This window comes from Eutrigla gurnardus, assembly GCF_963514095.1.
Source record: "Eutrigla gurnardus genome assembly, chromosome: 10".
Classification (NCBI taxonomy): domain Eukaryota; kingdom Metazoa; phylum Chordata; class Actinopteri; order Perciformes; family Triglidae; genus Eutrigla; species Eutrigla gurnardus.
Genome location: NC_139924.1, coordinates 5,858,431 through 5,876,456, shown reverse-complemented (window position 1 = coordinate 5,876,456; position 18,026 = coordinate 5,858,431). Strand labels below are relative to the sequence as shown.

The following is an 18,026-nucleotide window of genomic DNA, read 5'->3' as shown; positions in this document are numbered from 1 at the left end:
CTTCATAGTTTGTCTTTTTGTCATGACAACTGTCTAAGTTTGACGTGTTGTGGCGTCTCTCTCTCGCTCTCACACTCAGACACACACACACACACACACACACACACACACACACACACACACACACACACACACACACACACACACACACACACACACACACAGAAAGAGAATAAATGCGTTCAGAGGAGGCGAAGGTAAAACATGAACAGCTTAACCACAGTAACCACACAGATCAGTTTTCTTGTAAGCTGCAAGTGACTTCCCTCCATATGTTTACTACCTTTTTTTAGTTTCTGTTGTTGGCGGAACCGTGTCTCATATATTTTCCTTTTGAAGAAACGATAGCACGTTTCTCTGAATCTGATGTTTTTCTGATTATATGCTGCCTACAATAAGGTGAAGAGAGATCACGTTTCCCACTCAGTCAAAATCACAGTTAAGACGTGCACAAAGCAGAAAAAAGGGCTTAGAAGTTTGTGAATATAATTGAAGTCGATGTAGATGACTTTAGGCTTCCTTCTCTGCACAGAAACACAAATACAAATACTATGTTGGTAATTTATTTGTGAAAACCCTGCATCAAAATGGTATTTTATTAACTTTGTTTTTGAAAAACAAATTGTCACAAAGTAACACAAAAAGTATTATTCCAGCTTTGGAGTAGAAGTGGACACAATGTAAGGATCAGTAGGGGCTCAACCAGGAGAGGTTAACACTTTCATCCAGTCTAACATGGAGGGGTAAAAAAAAAGAAGATGACCATCATGGTCATCATTGGACACATACTGCAAAACAAGTAATACGTAATATTGTCTAAGACTAATGTTTGACTTCCTCCGTATCATGTAGGTTTAAAAGGTCATGTGTTTAAACCACTGCCAGGAATCTGAGTCATCCCAATAAAGATATCATTTCATGAAGAGATAATGGATAGATTTAGATCAATGACAGGTATGTGACATGTCAGCCATGTAAAACATGACTTGCTCTTAAATGAATAGCAGGACTTTTTTTTTTTTGTTGAAGCCAGAAAGAGGAAGATTTAGTTTAGAAGCTTGAAAACCACCACTGTGGTTCCTGTAATCAGAATTTGCATGTGGGGATCCCGAGTACAGCGAGGTGATATGTGGTGTTTGTTTTCCATACCATGGTTTCTGAAATCAACAGACTGTCATATGGTTGGGTGTTTTTTATTAACATAAAAGAGGCACATATATTCACATTACCACACAATGAATATCTAATAAATAATGAAAACGGCCAAGTAGCTGAGACACCGACCTGCAGTTTAGGCTACTTCACATCAGTGACACAACGTCCTGCACATCTTTGAAATTGAAGAGGGATACATTTGCTCCATTGTTTGACTTGATTTTACTTCTTCTCATATTTTAATAGTGCTAAGAAAAACAAATATTTGAATTGGTTACCAACATTGTTGGCGGAGGTGAGAAATGGGGAGATGTTTTAAAAAGTCCAAAAGCACGTCAGTGTCAAACAGATTTTCTGCATTTCTTCCCACACCAGTTTCACTTCCGGCATACAGCAGTTTAGTCATTTGTGAATATACCCAGAGTTTTGTTGTTGTGTGCTTGTGAGCTCCTGAGACTCCAACCAACAGCTCCGAGCCAGCAGATGTGTGGTCTGACGTCTATATCCTGTTGTTTCATGTTCAATAACGGCCTGTTGCTTGCTCTGTTGCTCTTCAAATGTTTTATACTGAAGCCATTTCTTTCCCCTCAAATGCTAACAAATGCTTCTGTAACAAATGATTCATTTGAATGATCAAGGAAGCGAAGCAATAAAGCACTCTGCTAGGTAGGTTATCGGTGTGTCAGCATGGTTTTATAAATAGCGTTGTTGCATTCCACATTGTATCACTCGATCTTCAGCTGTATGTCGCAGAGAGAGAGGGACACATTGTTCATATTGAAGTCCTGTCCTCCCTCCACAAGGGGCAGTGATGATAGCGTTGTTAGCAACGGGAACGTCTCTTTTAGTTGTATAAAAGTTGTTTCTATGTCATCCACCACGACAGTGTCCATCTGTGTTTGATAACTTGAAAATGTAACCCCGCCTTTGTAAGAGTCCACAAAATTACTTTTGTGCATTAGTAGTCCATTTTCTATACAGTTAGCTCTGTATTGTTTGATAACCTCAGTTTCATAATGGCCTTGTTGATGGCACCACGTGCACTGACCTGCTCCTGAGCAGATACACGATTGAGGCCCAGCCCTGTAACCCGTGACCACCGCGGCCAAAGGTGAGGCCGGAAGCATCTGTTCGAACAGCTCCTCGTCATCGCAGACATGGATCTGCACAGTGGAGGGCCCCTGGCTGCGATAGTTCCCCCCTGCAACATTTGGAGGTCCACTGTCCTGTTCAACTAGATTTGTGGAAGAAGAATCTAGTTGGCAGCCCAGCCCCATCCCGCTGTCCTCCCTCTTACTACCCATGTGGGCATCAGCCCTCTCATCCTGCAGAGGGTAGTCCGTCTGACAACTCGTGGAGCTCTCTGCTCCTCCTAAGCTCCCACAGCCGCTGTCCTCTTGGCTCATGGGAGGACTTCCTCTGCCGTCTGTAGCAGCACAGTTGGACTCCATGCCCACACCGCTGTCCATGCTGGTCCTTCTGTCCTCCTCTTCATCGTCCTCTGTCGCCGTTATATGCGTCCCTGGTTCTTTGACACCGTTTTTTACTTCGGTTCTGTTGCTGGACAGAAACCAGCCTTTGTCAGTAACAACCTCCATGATGATGTCTTCAGCGGAGAGTGGTACCCAGCCACTTACTGGGGATTTCTGGGGTGAGAGGAGAGAAGACAGGCCGTTGTATGATTCATTGTTTTATAAAGTCAAATTTAGGAACAAAGACAGTTATGACTAACTGAACCATCTGAGCGGGGCTAATACCAAGAATGTGGTGTCGGTAAAACAAACTTTTGGTTCCTTTTTGCACATAATTGACAGTACAAGTCGGTACTGTAATTCGTCTCAGTATTCTGTATGCACTTACCAACACAGCGGGAGTTTTTTCTGGACGTCTCAGGATTATTGTCGCGATAATAACGATGGCCAGCACAGCCAGAATACATAGTGATGTCACAGCAATTACGAACCATTCTGGAAAGAAGAAAAGCAGGAAATAAGAGGATGTAATAATGGGTGCGAGGGTGGCTTTCCCCAAAACTGTGGATTTAAGCTTGTATCATATTGCAACACAATCTCCGTTTCGTATAAACTTTAAATGTAGGCCTTTGGATGAGTGACATTTTGGGAACTATGCTTATTCTGCTCTTACCAAGAGATGAAGCGACCATTTATAACGGATTAGCTTCGCTCAGCACAAAGACTATGAGTGACTACTAAAATGAGGAATTAAAAAAAAAGTTTTTACATGGGGTTATGTGCCGGATTGAACAAATTATGTTTCAATCCTTTCAATGTACTATGTCTTTATCTGTTTTACTTGGGCAAATAAATCTACTAAATTATGCAAAATTGTAACAAAGCTCAAAGCTGCTGTCTGATGTTTTTCTTACCTTGCTCTGGCAGCAGCAGACACTCTTTATGGGACACATTGCTGGCGTACATAGCTCCGTTGCCTTCTATCATCACGCTAACACAGTACTCTCTTCCCCACCGGAGAGAACTGAAGGTCTTAGTCCTCTGATCCACCTCCGTGTTATCTTTGAGGTATGCTGTAGTGTTCTGCGGGGGTAAAAGTCAAAATGCCACACAAGTCAAGACACTGTATGTATAGATCACTTTATAAAATGTAGCCTGAAGAAAGGTTCAGATGTTGATTCAGCCAGACAAATATGACATTTAATGTTAAAATTTTGTGCAATTAATCCATTGGAACCCCCCCCCCCCCCCCCCCCCAAACCAAGGCCACATCAGGCATTTTAAATTAAAGACTTTTTCTGTTTCTCAACTGAACAGATTTAAAAATGTTGCCACATTTTCCTAGCATTGTAATCACAGTCCCAAATATTTAAATAATATTACAAAAATAAACAGAAATTAGATGCATCTGTCACGTGTGTTTGTGTGTACAGCCCCGTCCTCTATTTAAGAGTGTGACAATCTTTCCCAATCTTGCATGTTTTTTCATGATTGCATCATGGAAAGTTTGGGTGCTGCCCCTTATTTCACATATTGTACCTTTTCATTTTGTCCTTTTTCCTCCAGGTAGATGGTGTAGGTGAGCCCAAACGGAAAGATTTCTTTCAGAATGGGTTTTGAGTGGACATAAACTGTCAGAGTGCTGGAAGTCGCAAACAAAGTGAAGGAGGGAGGCTGCAGTTTGCCTGTAAGAACAGACCGGTAAGAAAACAACCCAACAGCATGCTTGAATTACTGAGGTCACATCAAACGGACAACTATTCTTACTTTCACTTGAGTGAAATTTCTTAGCTGTCCACTGGGACTCTTCGTCTCCTGCAACCAGCTGAACTCTGACCTTGTAGACAGCGCGATAGTCATGAGATACATGGCTGGTAAGGTCACAGTAGGTCATGCTGATCCCTGTGCAGCTGGCCACCATGGCCCATTCATCAATATACCTGAGGACAGAAATCACTCGTCACAAATTGGAAGGAGCTAATTATGATTTTTTTAAAACCATATACATGAAATCAAACTTTCCAATAAAAGTAAATTCTCCCTTAGATATGAGTTGAATCATTGGCAAAAATAATACTTTCAACAAAATAATAGTTTTAAAGTGGGAAACTCTGATGTAATGGTTGAACCTACTTTGCCATTTCCACATTGTACTGGGAGTTTGGTGGGGCGTCCACAGGATGTTTCCAACGTACTATCACCTCCTCATTCAAGATATTCACCTCCAATTTGGCAGGCTGAGGGACTTCCAGGCCTGCCACAGAAAACCACAAGGGAATGATTTTGCATATGAATATAAATAAACCTTTTTTTTTTTCGATAGAAGGATGTGCTCAGTATGAGGAAGAAAAGGGTCTGGTTGACAAACACATGCAGTGCTCTTGCAAATCATGTTTGGGATCTTGATGATAATGACACTGTGGGTTTTTTTGTAAAAGGGAACAGAATGTTAAACTGTTTCCACTCTAACTAACTGTGGGATTCATTCGCCTTAGTGGAACAGGAAATGTTGTGATCATTTTTCAACGTAATCCCCGAGGCCTTCATGAAGGAAACATGTTCCAATATTCCAAACATAGGTTAGATAAATAGATTACATCTTAACAGCCAAACATTTTTCCAGAATGTGAATGTCTGTATTTGACCTAGAGTATTTCACATGACTGTAGCAAATTTATAATGACAGACAAAGGTAAAAGGAAAGCCATAGCAAAAATAATTGAAATACTAAACAAGATAAAATAAAACAAGTAAAACAATCAGACCAAAGCTACTGTATAATAAAATGTGTTAATTACCTGACACAACATTTATGTAGATAATCAGGAAGAAAAGAATTGATGTCTTTTTGCCCATATCCATGTCTGGTATCTGGAGAGATGTTATCATTCAGTCATGAGCCACACAGGAATTGCCCAAAAAAAATCCCTTAGTCCAGTCATCAGTGAGGCAAAGCAGGCTGTAGAAACATCTTCCCTCCTCAACAAGTCTGTGTACCGGCTCAGAGTCAACATGAAAGTATTGATAAATGTATCCTGAGGTGAAGCAGCTCGTCTCTCTCGCTGATCATCTGGAAGAAATCACAAAAGGCAGTTTGTTTTTGCCTAAACATTAATTTCTGCTCTCGCCCGAGGCTCCTCCCCGCTCTGACGAAGCACTTCCTGCTGTGACAAAATCAGTGACGCCGCTGCTAGTTGCATCTGTCTCCCCTCTCACGAAGCCTTTTCCTTCCTCTTTTTCTTTTCCCCTTTCCCTCCTCTCTGTGGGTTCATGCTGAGACTGGAGAACTGCTATTAAAAAAACAAGAAACAAGAAAAGGGGATGATTTAGGAATTCCCTTCTCACTTTTTGTAATTGGCATAATAGTAATAGGCAGATGGTTCGATGGGTGTGCCATTCTGGTGCTCTTAAAGATCTCTATTTACACACAAGCCGTACCAGTAGCAGACACAGCTTTATTTGTTTAGTATGTGTGTGTGGCTTTTTGACTACAGCACATTTGAATTGTTTCCAATGACGGTCGGGGTCTGTAAAACATCAGATGTGGTTGGCTGCAATGCCTGTGTGTTTTTTTTTTGCAAAGATAGATTGCAATGATAGAGATGGCTGTGAGAAGTATACAAAAATGCACTTCAATTCTGCATGGGGAATTTGAATGAATATTTTTAATATATATATATATATATTAGCCTTGTATGCAGTATCTTTTCAAGGCTTAGAAGTAATTTATCAACTCACATTAACTACTAAAGTGCACGTTTTTTTATCTGCGGTCTCAAGAAACGAGGGCTGCCCCCGACCAAAGATTTTGCTAGTCAACTAGTTGCACATATATGATATAATTTAATTTAATTTGAGTTCCAGGGCTGAGAAAGAATGTTATAAGCTCTGCGATCTGTCCACAATCCGCTAGCCACCGCCCACCTGCGTGACTAACGGTCGACTATCAAGGGGCAGCCCTACAAGAAACCACAGTGATCATGGAGCCGTATCTCCCCACCTCATCTCCCTCTCAAACACAGTTCAACATCGTGTTTGACTTTAACTGTAACATTAAAATAGCACCACTATAGACCCCATGCATATTACATTATTAGTATTATTATTGTTGTATAATATAATGCAATACATGAAATACATGTATCTTTGTTTCCTTTTTATATATTTCTTTTCTTATTTGTGTATTATCATCCACCGGATGCCATATTGTTTGAATGAAATACAGAAAACTGCATAGGCTATAATAAGCCCTTGGCTTCAGCCTACTCCTTTTTCTGACATTTTTATTTACCATTATTTGTGAAATTAACATGTAAATGTCTCAATGTATATTAGTCCGAAATAAACCATTCATCATCATCATCATCTGTGGAATAGAAAAGTGTGTTTTATCGTCGATGGATAGTAATTGGCAAATTTCTCAAACATTTCCTACAGGTCACCAGTTAACAATCATTTTTTCAACTCCACTGTCTGACAGATCTCAGGACTTACATGACATGGCATGGACATAATGTGTAAGGCTTCAAACAGCTTACTATATAATAAATAACGAGATTGTCTTAAACTATAGTGTTGTCTCTTCCCTACATATTTTAGGGACACTTGTCGCATCATGAAATACCAAACTCTTGTTGTTTGCGTGCCTAACATTTATTATCAGTCCCTTTGAAACCACATTGATAAGTTGTTAGCATGCATATAACATGCCCTTCAATGTCAGTGTGACACACTGAAGAGGAATGCATCAGGATGTTCAGGAGGTGAAGTAAATCATTAGTTCATAATTTCCTTTACTTCAACTACTCTAATACTTTGATAAATATTCTTTCAATTCTGAGAAAGTACTTTTCTGTGAATTATAGTCACCAAAGTTTCCCTCTCAGTTTCTCACCTCCCTTTCACATGTGACCTCTCAAGTTTTAGTTCCTGGTAAATGAAAACACCCAACCCCCATAAATAAATGTCTTGGCGTCACATTTTGGTTTCTGTCTTGCAGACGGACAGAGAAATGCTGCGTATGTCTGAGCTGTGGGACTCTCACTTTAATGTCAGAGGTCACCTGCTGTTTTTCACAACAGGGACTTTTCTCAAGAGAACCCAGGGGCTACCTGCACACAGCAAACTGTACGTAATATCGCCCTCTAGTTGTGTTACAGGGTAAAAACATCTTCACATTGAATATCTTTTGGCGTTTCTCACAAACTTTTTTCACAATTAAGAAACAGGCCCACACATAGACTTACAGTTTGTCTGAAATGTAAAGGTCTTTCAATCCAGTTCTGTGTTTCAGCACTCTGACATTAATGTGCTCTATCTGCTTGACATTCATGGCTATATATATTTTCTAGATATATATCTAATTGTACAGAGTTGTGACGAAGAGGAAACGTGAGGAAACGTTTCCCCCGAACATCCTCAGCCAGGTTTAAATCTCTGAGTCATCGTGGTTTTGCAGTATGTGACTCCCACCACAATGCCCTATATACATAATTACGTGCTGTTTATTTTATTGACAAGAGCAGGCGCTCACCTCCCCATCAATAGAGGCAGACGTCCCCCTTCTCACACAGCACCTGCAAGCTAGATTGTTACTGATACGTCCAACATATGGTGTCAGGATGAAAGATGCAAAACCACGGTAAGCTGCAGGAAGCTTACAAAGAGAGATACAGCAAAGGGTCAGTCTTGATTGATCTCCAGACCATGACAAGACAGACATCATGCAAATAGACAGGAAACAGAAAAACACAGTGGTGTTTGTGAACTAGAGAAACATCAGGGACTGAAACAGGAAGAGGTAGTGATCATTTGAAACGTGAACACAGAGGGGGAATAAGAAATGTGAGGAATGTAAGTCCAGGGGTTTCCAGAAGCAACATCTGAGATCTGGGTGTAGAAGAGGATTGCCGTGGGAACAAATACGATGTTGTGTTTGACAGGTAATTGACAGATATAGGTTGATGAAAACACAAACAGATTTATTTCCAGGTTTCAATGACAGAGCTAATCTTTTCTCCATCACTTCCTTATACAGCTCATGAGCATATTGTGCAATTCCCAGAAAAGACATCCTGCATTAAACTGAAATAGTGCAGAATTGAATTGTATGTGAAAAGCAGTCAAGTTGTCTCTCTGTGGAAAAGAAGACATCCTCTTTGCTTTGGGACCCTGACAGCTGAGCTGGTGTCATGTGAGCCGTAATGGACCCCGACACTGGGAGACGAGCTGCGACGGTCTCTGGCTGCCACCAAACCGGTCTGGCAGGTGGGAAACTGGTGCACTGGGCACGCCCGTCCCTGTGAGCAGAAGAATAAAGGTCTGAAGAATGATGGATGCTGGAAATGGGAGGTGTCACACAGGAAAGGGGAAGTCAAACCTACCTGTTGCTTGGATGAATGTCAGAGACACACACACAGGAGAGGAGAAGAAAAGACAGTAGATGTGTTTAATGTGGCACCACTTTGCTCTAACTGCTGCTCGGTGACGAAGTCAACGCCTGGATGTGAACAAAGCTCCACCTGCCTCCACTCACCTCCACTCTACTCCACTCTCTCCACGCTGTGCTAACATGGGTCCAATGGCTAAACGGGATCTGGTATGTTCTTCATTTGTCCTTTTCTAACAAGAAATAACTTCCTTTTCCAGCTAGAGTGTGTCTCTTCCTCGAATCAATAGCCAAACTTCCTCCCTGATCAATGCTGACTGGACACTCAGGCTCTTGTTCTCTTTATCTGTCTCTCTGTTTGCTCTGGTTGAGTTTCAGTGTGTTTATTTGTGTGTAAAGTGGTGCTTTTCATTGTTAAAGGCTCAGGTTGTATTTGTTTGAATTTACATGCCAAGCAGCAGGTGAAAAGGGAGTTTGAATACAGGTTTTGCCAAAACCAACCAACACTTTTACTCTTGATGGAAACTCTTTAGATTCCAACTTTTATTTACCTAAAATTCTAATTCTGTTTTTCTTGCTGGATCTCCACAACATCAGCTTTTTATGAGCCAAGAAACAAAACACTTTTTTTTTCATATTTTTGAGAATCCAGTTTAAACAATTTGACTTGAAGTAGAATCAAATCTATAAAGGAGCACTTAATCTTTCAGTGTATCTGAAAAATCTAAAGATTTGGATGTATCCTCCAAATGTGTGATTGTCATTGTCTTTCCTTCCTGAACCTATTTCTATTTACCTAAACAGACGACACATAAACAAGTGTTTCCTAATCTTAATAGAGGGTCTCAGAATATAGGGGGTCCAGTGGTGTACAGATTATAAAGCCCTCGGAGACAAACTTGATTGGCTGATGATTTTGGGTTATCACACGTGATGTATTGAATTTGGTTGAAAGTGTTTTGTTGACCGACTCTTCTGTTTCCTAAAGGTGAATATTTCTTTCAATGTTCTCATGAAATGCAGGGAGCTGGTTTGTATCTGATGCCTTGTCTCATTTGGGTCCTACAGATGAACATGATGGTCCTCTTTACTTTCATGTTTGGTAGCTTTGTAACTTTATAGACTCATAATTATTGTTTGAGTAAAATATTGACCTTTTAAATGCCCCGCCCTTAATCTTTTAATTTCTTTCTGCATTTTTCCATGATAATGGGCGATAGGGACGCTATGCAAGATGATCCAAGTCACTGCAGGGAAATCTGATGAACCTGCTCCTCCACCTTTTCTAGCTCAACCATTTCCAATAAAGTAGGGCGTGTGTTGCCTATAGGAGCATTTTTGAAACTTGATCAGCATGCAATAGAAATGGTCTTATGGAACACCTTTTGTAGCGAATCCACCTCCATAGTGAATCCCCCCCACTTTTTGTTACTTTGACACAAAAGATTTCCCCCCTGTTTATGACGGTGCAACCATGGTGATGAATGAAAAAAGGGTCATAAGAGCAATGGGGAGGCCATCATCATCATCGGTCGCTGGGATCTAAATCTTAGCTTCCTCTGCACTACGAGGGTTAGGGTTTGACTGTATTGGAAACACAGTATTGGATACTGATCGTATCAAACCTCTGCTATGCTGTGGAGCTTCTGATTGTAGTAACTTACACAACAACGCTTAATTACGTAAAGCTCTTCCTCCTTAATTACTGAGCTTGATCGCAATGTAGGTTAAATAAACATGTTCTATTTCCTTTTAGATGTGTTATGCTCTCAGAAGAGGCAGTGATGACTCACAAACTTCATTTTATGAGATAACTTTCCGTAAATGGGTGACACCATTTATGTGTTCTGATCAGACTGTGCTCAAACAAGTTTAGTCACATAACATCTTCACTGGGCACCGTTTGTATCTCTGCTCTGATCTTCTAAAGTAGCATTCCAACAACACACATACGACATGCTGCATCTGTTTGATGTCTTAGCTCAGTTTTACTGGAAATGAAAGACAATGGTCGACATTTTGGGAAATATGCCTATTTGCTTTCTTGACAAAAGTTAGATGAAAAGAACAAAAACACTTTCCATGGGTGTAAAATCCAGCCCCTCTAAAGCTTACTAATTATTATTTCATATCCCGTTTGTTTGATCAGGAATAGGCTACCCTGCTTGGCCAGGGATTAGTGTATAACATAATCCACCACAACAAGTTGTTTTAACACTCCATAAAACAAACTAGATATAGTACGGAAATGATGAGCTTCTGAAGTGCCAGATATTGTTAGCTTTGGGCAGAACTCTAGCTACATAATTAGCATAAAGAAACAAGAGTGGTGTCAAACTTTTTCATCTAACTCTTGGCAAGAAATAAAAAAAGTGCACTTTCCCAAAATGTCAAACTTTCTAAAACATATTTTTAATATTTCCACATGCAGTATGAACAAGCAGAACCATTGGAAGCTAATTCATCTTCATCAATCCCCTCCTATTCCTCCGTATTCATTGTAGAAGGGAGTGAAGGTTATTTGAAACCATGGAAAGTTGTGGAATTAATTTTCAAAGGAAAGTTTTGCAAGTCATTATATAAGATGGTGATGCACAGAGACAGAGATATCCCTGGTCGTCATGGAGCCATTGTTCAACTAACCTATATGTCTGTTCATCATGAGGATCATTCACAGTGAGGGTAAATACGCCGTGTTAGCAAATGTGGTAAAAGCACTGTTTTAGTCTTCTTAGTTTCTTCTCCTTTTTAACTTCTCATATGTGAACAGATGTGAATGTTCCTTCCCAAAGACTTACTACTGATTCAATCCTTTGTCTTGATAAATACTGGGAGTTGAGAGTAAAAAAAGGCAGAGGAGATAGCATGAACAGAAAACATGAGGAAATGAACTGTTAAAACCTTCCAGACATTGTTGCTGAGATTTATGACGTATCTTTGTGGTACAGGCTGTTACCTAGGTGTGGATTTAAACACAGGTTTGATAATAATGTTACGTGGAGGACAATGAGCTATGTGCTCAGTCGTGGCAAACATGTGTTTACCAAGACTGGGCACAAATGATTAACTACTGCCGGTATTAATACACCCAAATAGAGCATTTTAGTGTAATAGATGACAAGACTCCACATCACGTTGTGTGTTTTTACAATAAGGGATTTATCATATACCAGTTATTTACTTTCCCTGTGTCTCTTTTCTGTTTTTCCTCACAGGATGCCGACCCCCCTCCTTACTTTGTTGCGGTGCACACCCAGCCCCCCCTCAAGTCCTATGAGGAGATTATATATGGCGTGGGTCCAGGCCTGACGCCTCCCACCTACCCACAATACATTCCCAAGTATGTACCATCTGTGGTTACCACCCAAGTCACACAGCCGGGCAAACGTGAGTGATACCTGCATGCAGCTCTCTCTCTCTCTCTCTCTCTCTCTCTCTCTCTCTCTCTCTCTCTCTCTCTCTCTCTCTCTCTATATATATATATATATATATATATATATATATATATATATATATATATATATATATATATATGGATGCAGATGTAGGAGCAATACAAATGGAGACTGGGTTGCCCCAAGGATTATTAAAGTGCATATGTATATGTTTGTATGCTGTCTGTGTCCAGCCAGCAGAAAGAAGAGGAGATGCTGTGAGGGTAATGCCCAGTGTTACGGAGGGTCAGGGGGAACCTTGCTGGTGCTCGGTCTGCTGGCACTGGCCGTCTGGCTTGGAAGTATGCTGTGTTTCTTCATATAAACCACTAGACCTTGTAATATTAGCTGCTGTAATTTCATTTTGGGATGAGGCAAACTTTTAAAAAGGCATTGTATTGTGCAATGCTTTATTTCGCCACTGATAAGAACATGTTGGTTGCCAGATTCTGAAAAATAATCTGTATCCTCCTGTCGCATTTCTTAACTTATAGGTCTTTCACAAGATGGTCTTGTAAGATTATAACATAAGCATTGTTGGGATTCAGTTTAAATTCAGTAGCTGTAGTGAATTGAATTGTATGAATTAAAAGTGAAACTGAACTGATATTCAGTGTGGGTATTCATCGAAGTTGCGCTTTACTGTTCTTATTTCATGTCTACATTTGGTTTTAGTCAATAATGTTACAATAATGGCATACTCTACCTCTACTTACCCACATTCATTACTTCCCCAACAACAGTTCGTTATGGCACACGGTTGCCAACAGCAGAAATCCACTACACCGAGGACAGTAGTGACAATAATGAAGACCTGGACGTGCTAGACCGTGACATCTGCCCCAACAATACTGTCCGATGTGACGGGATAATCGACTGCCGCCTGGGCACGGACGAAACTAACTGTGGTGAGTAGGCACACACACACACACACACACACACACACACACACACACACACACACACACACACACACACACACACACACACACACACACACACACACACACACACAGCTTTATACAACCAGACTAATGCAAGGACATCAAAAACAGGCTGGAGGATCTTGGTCTTGACGGGTTCTATGGGAGGCTCTCGTATTTAGTGTCAGTATTAACAGGAGACTTAAGAAACATAAATCTATACTCATAACATTATCAGTCATTTGAGACAGCACATCATTTTACTTTGTGAAAATATTTTAACTTAATGATGTAATGCGATCTGAAGAAACAAGGAAGAAGCTGCACACAGCAGCAGCACAGAGGCCAAAGCCTTCACATTACTGTCACGCTGTGTTAAGCATAAGTCAATGAAGTGAATCTCTTACTTTTGTCTTCCCCAGTGAGGTTTTCTAAGGACAACCGTCTGCAGCTCAGATCATCCCAAGATGGTCGCTTCCTACCGGTTTGCCACCAGGGCTGGGACCGGAGCTACGCCGACCTGACCTGCGCTCAGCTGGGATTCAGACAGTAAAGAAGCATTACCTTGACCTCATTCGAATTTTGTCAAACCTGACCAAAAGTATGTAACGTTAAGTAGTTTCGGAGCAACAGCAGCAGAACTCCAACATCAGTATATTTCTGACCATTCATCTCCATGATGGTCATTCGGGGCTGGCTCATACTTCACCAGAGACTGTTTCATGTTGTCAGACATGTGGGCTTCCATGTCCATCCTGTAATCTACCAACTGAGATCGAGCTTGATTCTCCCAACCTGCTGCTGTGTGTTTAGGGCTGAATTGATTCTCCCCAGGGGTCTCCCTGGGGGGTCTCACTGTTACAGAAGCAGAATGAGTTTCCACACTCAATCAAGCTTTGTTTCAACAAAATGATGATGTGCAAATGTATCTCTTCGGCTTCCTGAACAGCCTGTCTCTCTGTCTCCAGGTCCTATGTCACCAAAGCAATTACATCCCAGGTGTCCACTGGTTTATCATTGATCAGCAGCTCATCTTTGCTTATCCAGAGTCGGGTAAATGTCAGGTAAGCAAGCCCCCCCCCCCACACACACACACATTTGTGAATGCAGTTCAAAATATATGTATATTTTTTAATACAAATCTTTTCTTAAACAGTTAAGTGCACATTGGTTTACAGCATGTACACATGATAACTGACTTTCACATATTGGCATTATGCAGTTCATCCTGTCCAGGCCAGGAGATTGTCTCCCTGCAGTGTGTGGGTAAGGAGCCTCCATCTGTTCCTGAATTCATGTGTCACACACACACACATGCACACACACACGCACGCACACACACACGCACGCACGCACACACACACACACACACAAACACATGCCAGCCATTTGAAAACACGAATATTTGATCAATATCACTTGACTTTACTAGGAAATCAGGACTGTATATGTATATGTATACCGGTATGTATGTATGTACGTATATATATATATATATATACACACTCTATGTATGGTCCTTCTATCACCACCATTTCACTGAAACTCACCAAGCAATGATATTGAATCATCTGTCAACCTTATAAAAGGATGTTTATGTCTTGTATAATATCTTCCGTTTCCAGACTGCGGTAAGCCACAATCTAAATCGCGGATCATCGGGGGTGCAAAGGCTAATGTCAGCCAGTGGCCTTGGCAGATGTCTTTGCACTTCAGAGAATTTCACACCTGCGGAGGAATCCTGATCTCTCGTGATTTTGTGCTGACCGCTGCCCACTGCTTCCCAAGGTGACTAACAGCCAGAGAAAATTTGACTTTGCATATTTACCACAGATACTGTATTTATTCATGTTTTTTTCAACATGGCAAAAATGTTTTTAAAGGTGTCTTTTTATTCATACTGCACGTTGTTATTGTAGAAATGCATATTGTTGAACTGATTCAAGTTTCAAAGATTCAAAGTATTCTGTGCTAAAAACTAATTCCATGGTGACATGAGCCCATTGCTTTCCACTGAACAGTCTATTTCTGTGTTGCAGAAGCAACTCTTTAGCTCTGTCGGTGGACAACTGGAAAGTGTACGGTGGAATGGTGGCTCTAGACGAACTAAATGAGCCCTACCTGGTTAAGAGGATCCTGCTCAGTGAGAGCTACGACAGAAGTACTAATACCCACGACATCGCTCTGCTCAAACTCACATCTCCAGTTAGTTTCAATGGTCAGTCACATCTTCACTCTATGAAAATAATGCAAATGTTCATCGTGCTTTCACACCTGAGGCACCTTGTTAAGAAACCAACACTCATATGGTTAAACCAATATGTTTAACAGCGACTGCGATGGAAATGTTTTTCTCTTGACTGTTCAGTCTCAGCTTTTAAGTAGAGTCCACAGTCATACTGGTGATCTAATTTGCCCGGCCCAGTGTGTCTGTGCATCTGTCTGCAGTTCTATCCTTTTAAGAAGCGGTGTGTTTGCAAATGTTGAACATGACTTTTTGTATTATCCAGCTAAAATCGCACCAGTATGCCTGCCAGCTTTTGACCAGAAATTCGCCCCTGGAACCAGTTGCTGGACTACAGGTTTTGGCACCACTTCGGCAGGATCAGGTAAACTGGAATATGGAACCACGGAGTTTACTAGAAATGTAGAACAAATAGAATAAATATGTTTTTAGTTTATTTTATTGGATCCCCATTAGCTTCCACTTTTCTGTGTTCATTGTTTCTTTCTGTGTAGATAAATAAGGGCTCTTTCTTTTAGGTGGGGAAATACAATTCACCAGTATTACACTACATGACACTAACAAAGTGCAAGTGAATGTGCAAGTAACACTGGATCACTGGTCTTCACTAAGTCAACAGGCAGGATTGCAAGAATGCAGTCAGACTTGACAAACAAATCCAGAGAGCGAGGGCTGCCAGGCAGTTGGCAAAAAGCAGGCAGATAGTCATCAGACGAAGTCCAGGCAGAATGAAGCCTGCACCCTCTACGGGAACATGGAGGATTTAACAGACAGTAACTAATCAGCCATCAGAAAGATGGACGTAAAACTCAATAATGTCTGATGGGCAGGTGCAGAATTACATCTCTCAAACAACAGGGGAAATATGAATACACATGACCTGATAAATCAGACAAACTGGAGACAAAAGAGGGGAAGATATGACTATGGGCTCGCTGTTGCCATGGCAGTGCCTATATTTATCAACCAATCAACCATTTTTTTTTTATTTGGCCTCTAATTTGACGTATTGTTAGCTAAATGAATGAGCATGTTGTTTTCTCCAACATAGACAACATCTCCAACAATCTGATGGAAGTGACCGTGGATATCATCGATAGACGAGTGTGTAACAGACCCGGCGTGTATGCAGGCGCCGTGACCAAGCACATGCTCTGTGCCGGGGACCTGAAGGGAGGCAGAGACTCCTGTCAGGTGAGCCGTCAACATCGACGCTCATGTTTGCAGTGATTGGATAAACATGCATGAGCCAGCAAATGTATGTTAACTATATGAATTATATATTCCAGGGCGACAGTGGTGGACCGCTGGTGTGTAAGGCGGACGGCCGTTGGTACGTCGCGGGGATCACCAGCTGGGGAGCTGGCTGTGGGGAAAGAAACAAGCCTGGCGTTTACACCGACGTCAAAAGTGTTCTGCCCTGGATCTACAGCATGACACAGGTAAGAACAAAAAACACCCAGAAATAAACTGTAAGAGGATGTGTTGACATCCACTAAGACACATTTAGATTCAGGCAACAGGTTTTCAACATCTTCACACTTCCTGTGTCCCCCTCGCAGCAAAAGAGGCCGTGAAGTGGAGTCGACTCCCAACCCAGTTCCCCGATGGACCCTGCACTATGAGGTGGAGAGGTGGAGATGGATTCACACAACAACAGACTCCACTCATGTGGAGATACTTCAGAAAGAAAGACACGCTGCTGAACAACTTGACAAATTGCACAACTTGGACTTCTGTCTTGGCGTTCATCATCATGTACACCATCCTCCATCATACGGCCGTCATGTGTATCGCCTGAATCGAATCATTGATACACACTGATGGATGGGTTGACTTCAGTCTTGCATTCTTGATTTTCATTCTTCTGCCTCTCGGTGTTTCAGGCGTACAGTATACTTGTGTTTACGCGCGTGTTGAGCAAGCTTTAAAGACGGCTGGCCCTTCTCTTGTCTGTTCTGTGCCAATCAAACCCAGTCCAGCCTGCTGCGGTCTCCTTGGATGGTTACAGAATGATACTCTTTAAAAAAAAAAACGATTTATGATTGTAGAGGTGTGTTTTAACTCCTCAGGGACACATCTCAGGCTTTGCAATGCTAACTTATGTTTACCGCAATGAAGTAAAAATGACACTTTATGTATTCGCTTTGTAATGAAAGAAAGCAAGTGTGACCCTATACCCTCCTATTGAGCTGGCCCTCCCCTGGCACCAACACCCTTTATACCCACACTGTGAAGATTTTTCAGAAAGTGTTCTTCTGACATTATGTGTCAAATGTATGTACATTGGTCATGTTGTTTAACAGATGTGCCTGTTTATTTAATGTGTGGTATCACTGAGCATTATACATTGAGCATACGTACAATAAAGATAAAGGAAGATGTCTTTTTATGGAGTTGATCCAAGCT

At 41.3% G+C, this 18,026-nt stretch overlaps 2 protein-coding genes across 2 annotated transcripts; one reads left to right on the top strand and one right to left on the bottom strand.

Moving 5' to 3' along the window:
* Positions 1-1,179: 1,179 nt before the first annotated feature.
* On the bottom strand, positions 1,180-5,698 carry il10ra (interleukin 10 receptor, alpha). The gene is made up of 7 exons (XM_084019703.1): positions 5,426-5,698; positions 4,761-4,881; positions 4,395-4,567; positions 4,167-4,312; positions 3,542-3,710; positions 3,016-3,122; positions 1,180-2,801 (listed from the first exon to the last, which is right to left on the bottom strand). Exons 1-7 carry the CDS (start codon positions 5,514-5,516, stop codon positions 1,881-1,883), a joined length of 1,728 nt encoding a protein of 575 aa, XP_083875829.1. The 5' UTR covers positions 5,517-5,698; the 3' UTR covers positions 1,180-1,880.
* A 3,321-nt stretch (positions 5,699-9,019) lies between these two features.
* On the top strand, positions 9,020-18,013 carry tmprss13a (transmembrane serine protease 13a). The gene is made up of 13 exons (XM_084018663.1): positions 9,020-9,225; positions 12,231-12,402; positions 12,644-12,751; positions 13,193-13,357; positions 13,795-13,921; positions 14,341-14,436; positions 14,595-14,638; positions 14,998-15,160; positions 15,412-15,590; positions 15,883-15,981; positions 16,669-16,811; positions 16,907-17,059; positions 17,180-18,013. The coding sequence occupies exons 1-13, from the start codon at positions 9,199-9,201 to the stop codon at positions 17,192-17,194; spliced, it is 1,491 nt and encodes a 496-aa protein (XP_083874789.1). The 5' UTR covers positions 9,020-9,198; the 3' UTR covers positions 17,195-18,013.
* The last annotated feature ends 13 nt before the right edge of the window (positions 18,014-18,026 follow it).

Bases quoted from the DNA above. Each gene is read 5' to 3' on its own strand.
- il10ra (XM_084019703.1), bottom strand. From the start codon at position 5,516: ATGATAACATCTCTCCAGATACCAGACATGGATATGGGCAAAAAGACA. The intron at 4,313-4,394 runs GTAAGAATAGTT...CTGTTCTTACAG, and splicing joins GAAATTTCACTCAAGTGAAA to GCAAACTGCAGCCTCCCTCC. The intron at 3,711-4,166 runs GTACAATATGTG...TTACCCCCGCAG, and splicing joins AAAAAGGACAAAATGAAAAG to AACACTACAGCATACCTCAA.
- tmprss13a (XM_084018663.1), top strand. From the start codon at position 9,199: ATGGGTCCAATGGCTAAACGGGATCTG. The intron at 15,982-16,668 runs GTAAACTGGAAT...TCTCCAACATAG, and splicing joins CACCACTTCGGCAGGATCAG to ACAACATCTCCAACAATCTG. The intron at 16,812-16,906 runs GTGAGCCGTCAA...TATATATTCCAG, and splicing joins GAGGCAGAGACTCCTGTCAG to GGCGACAGTGGTGGACCGCT.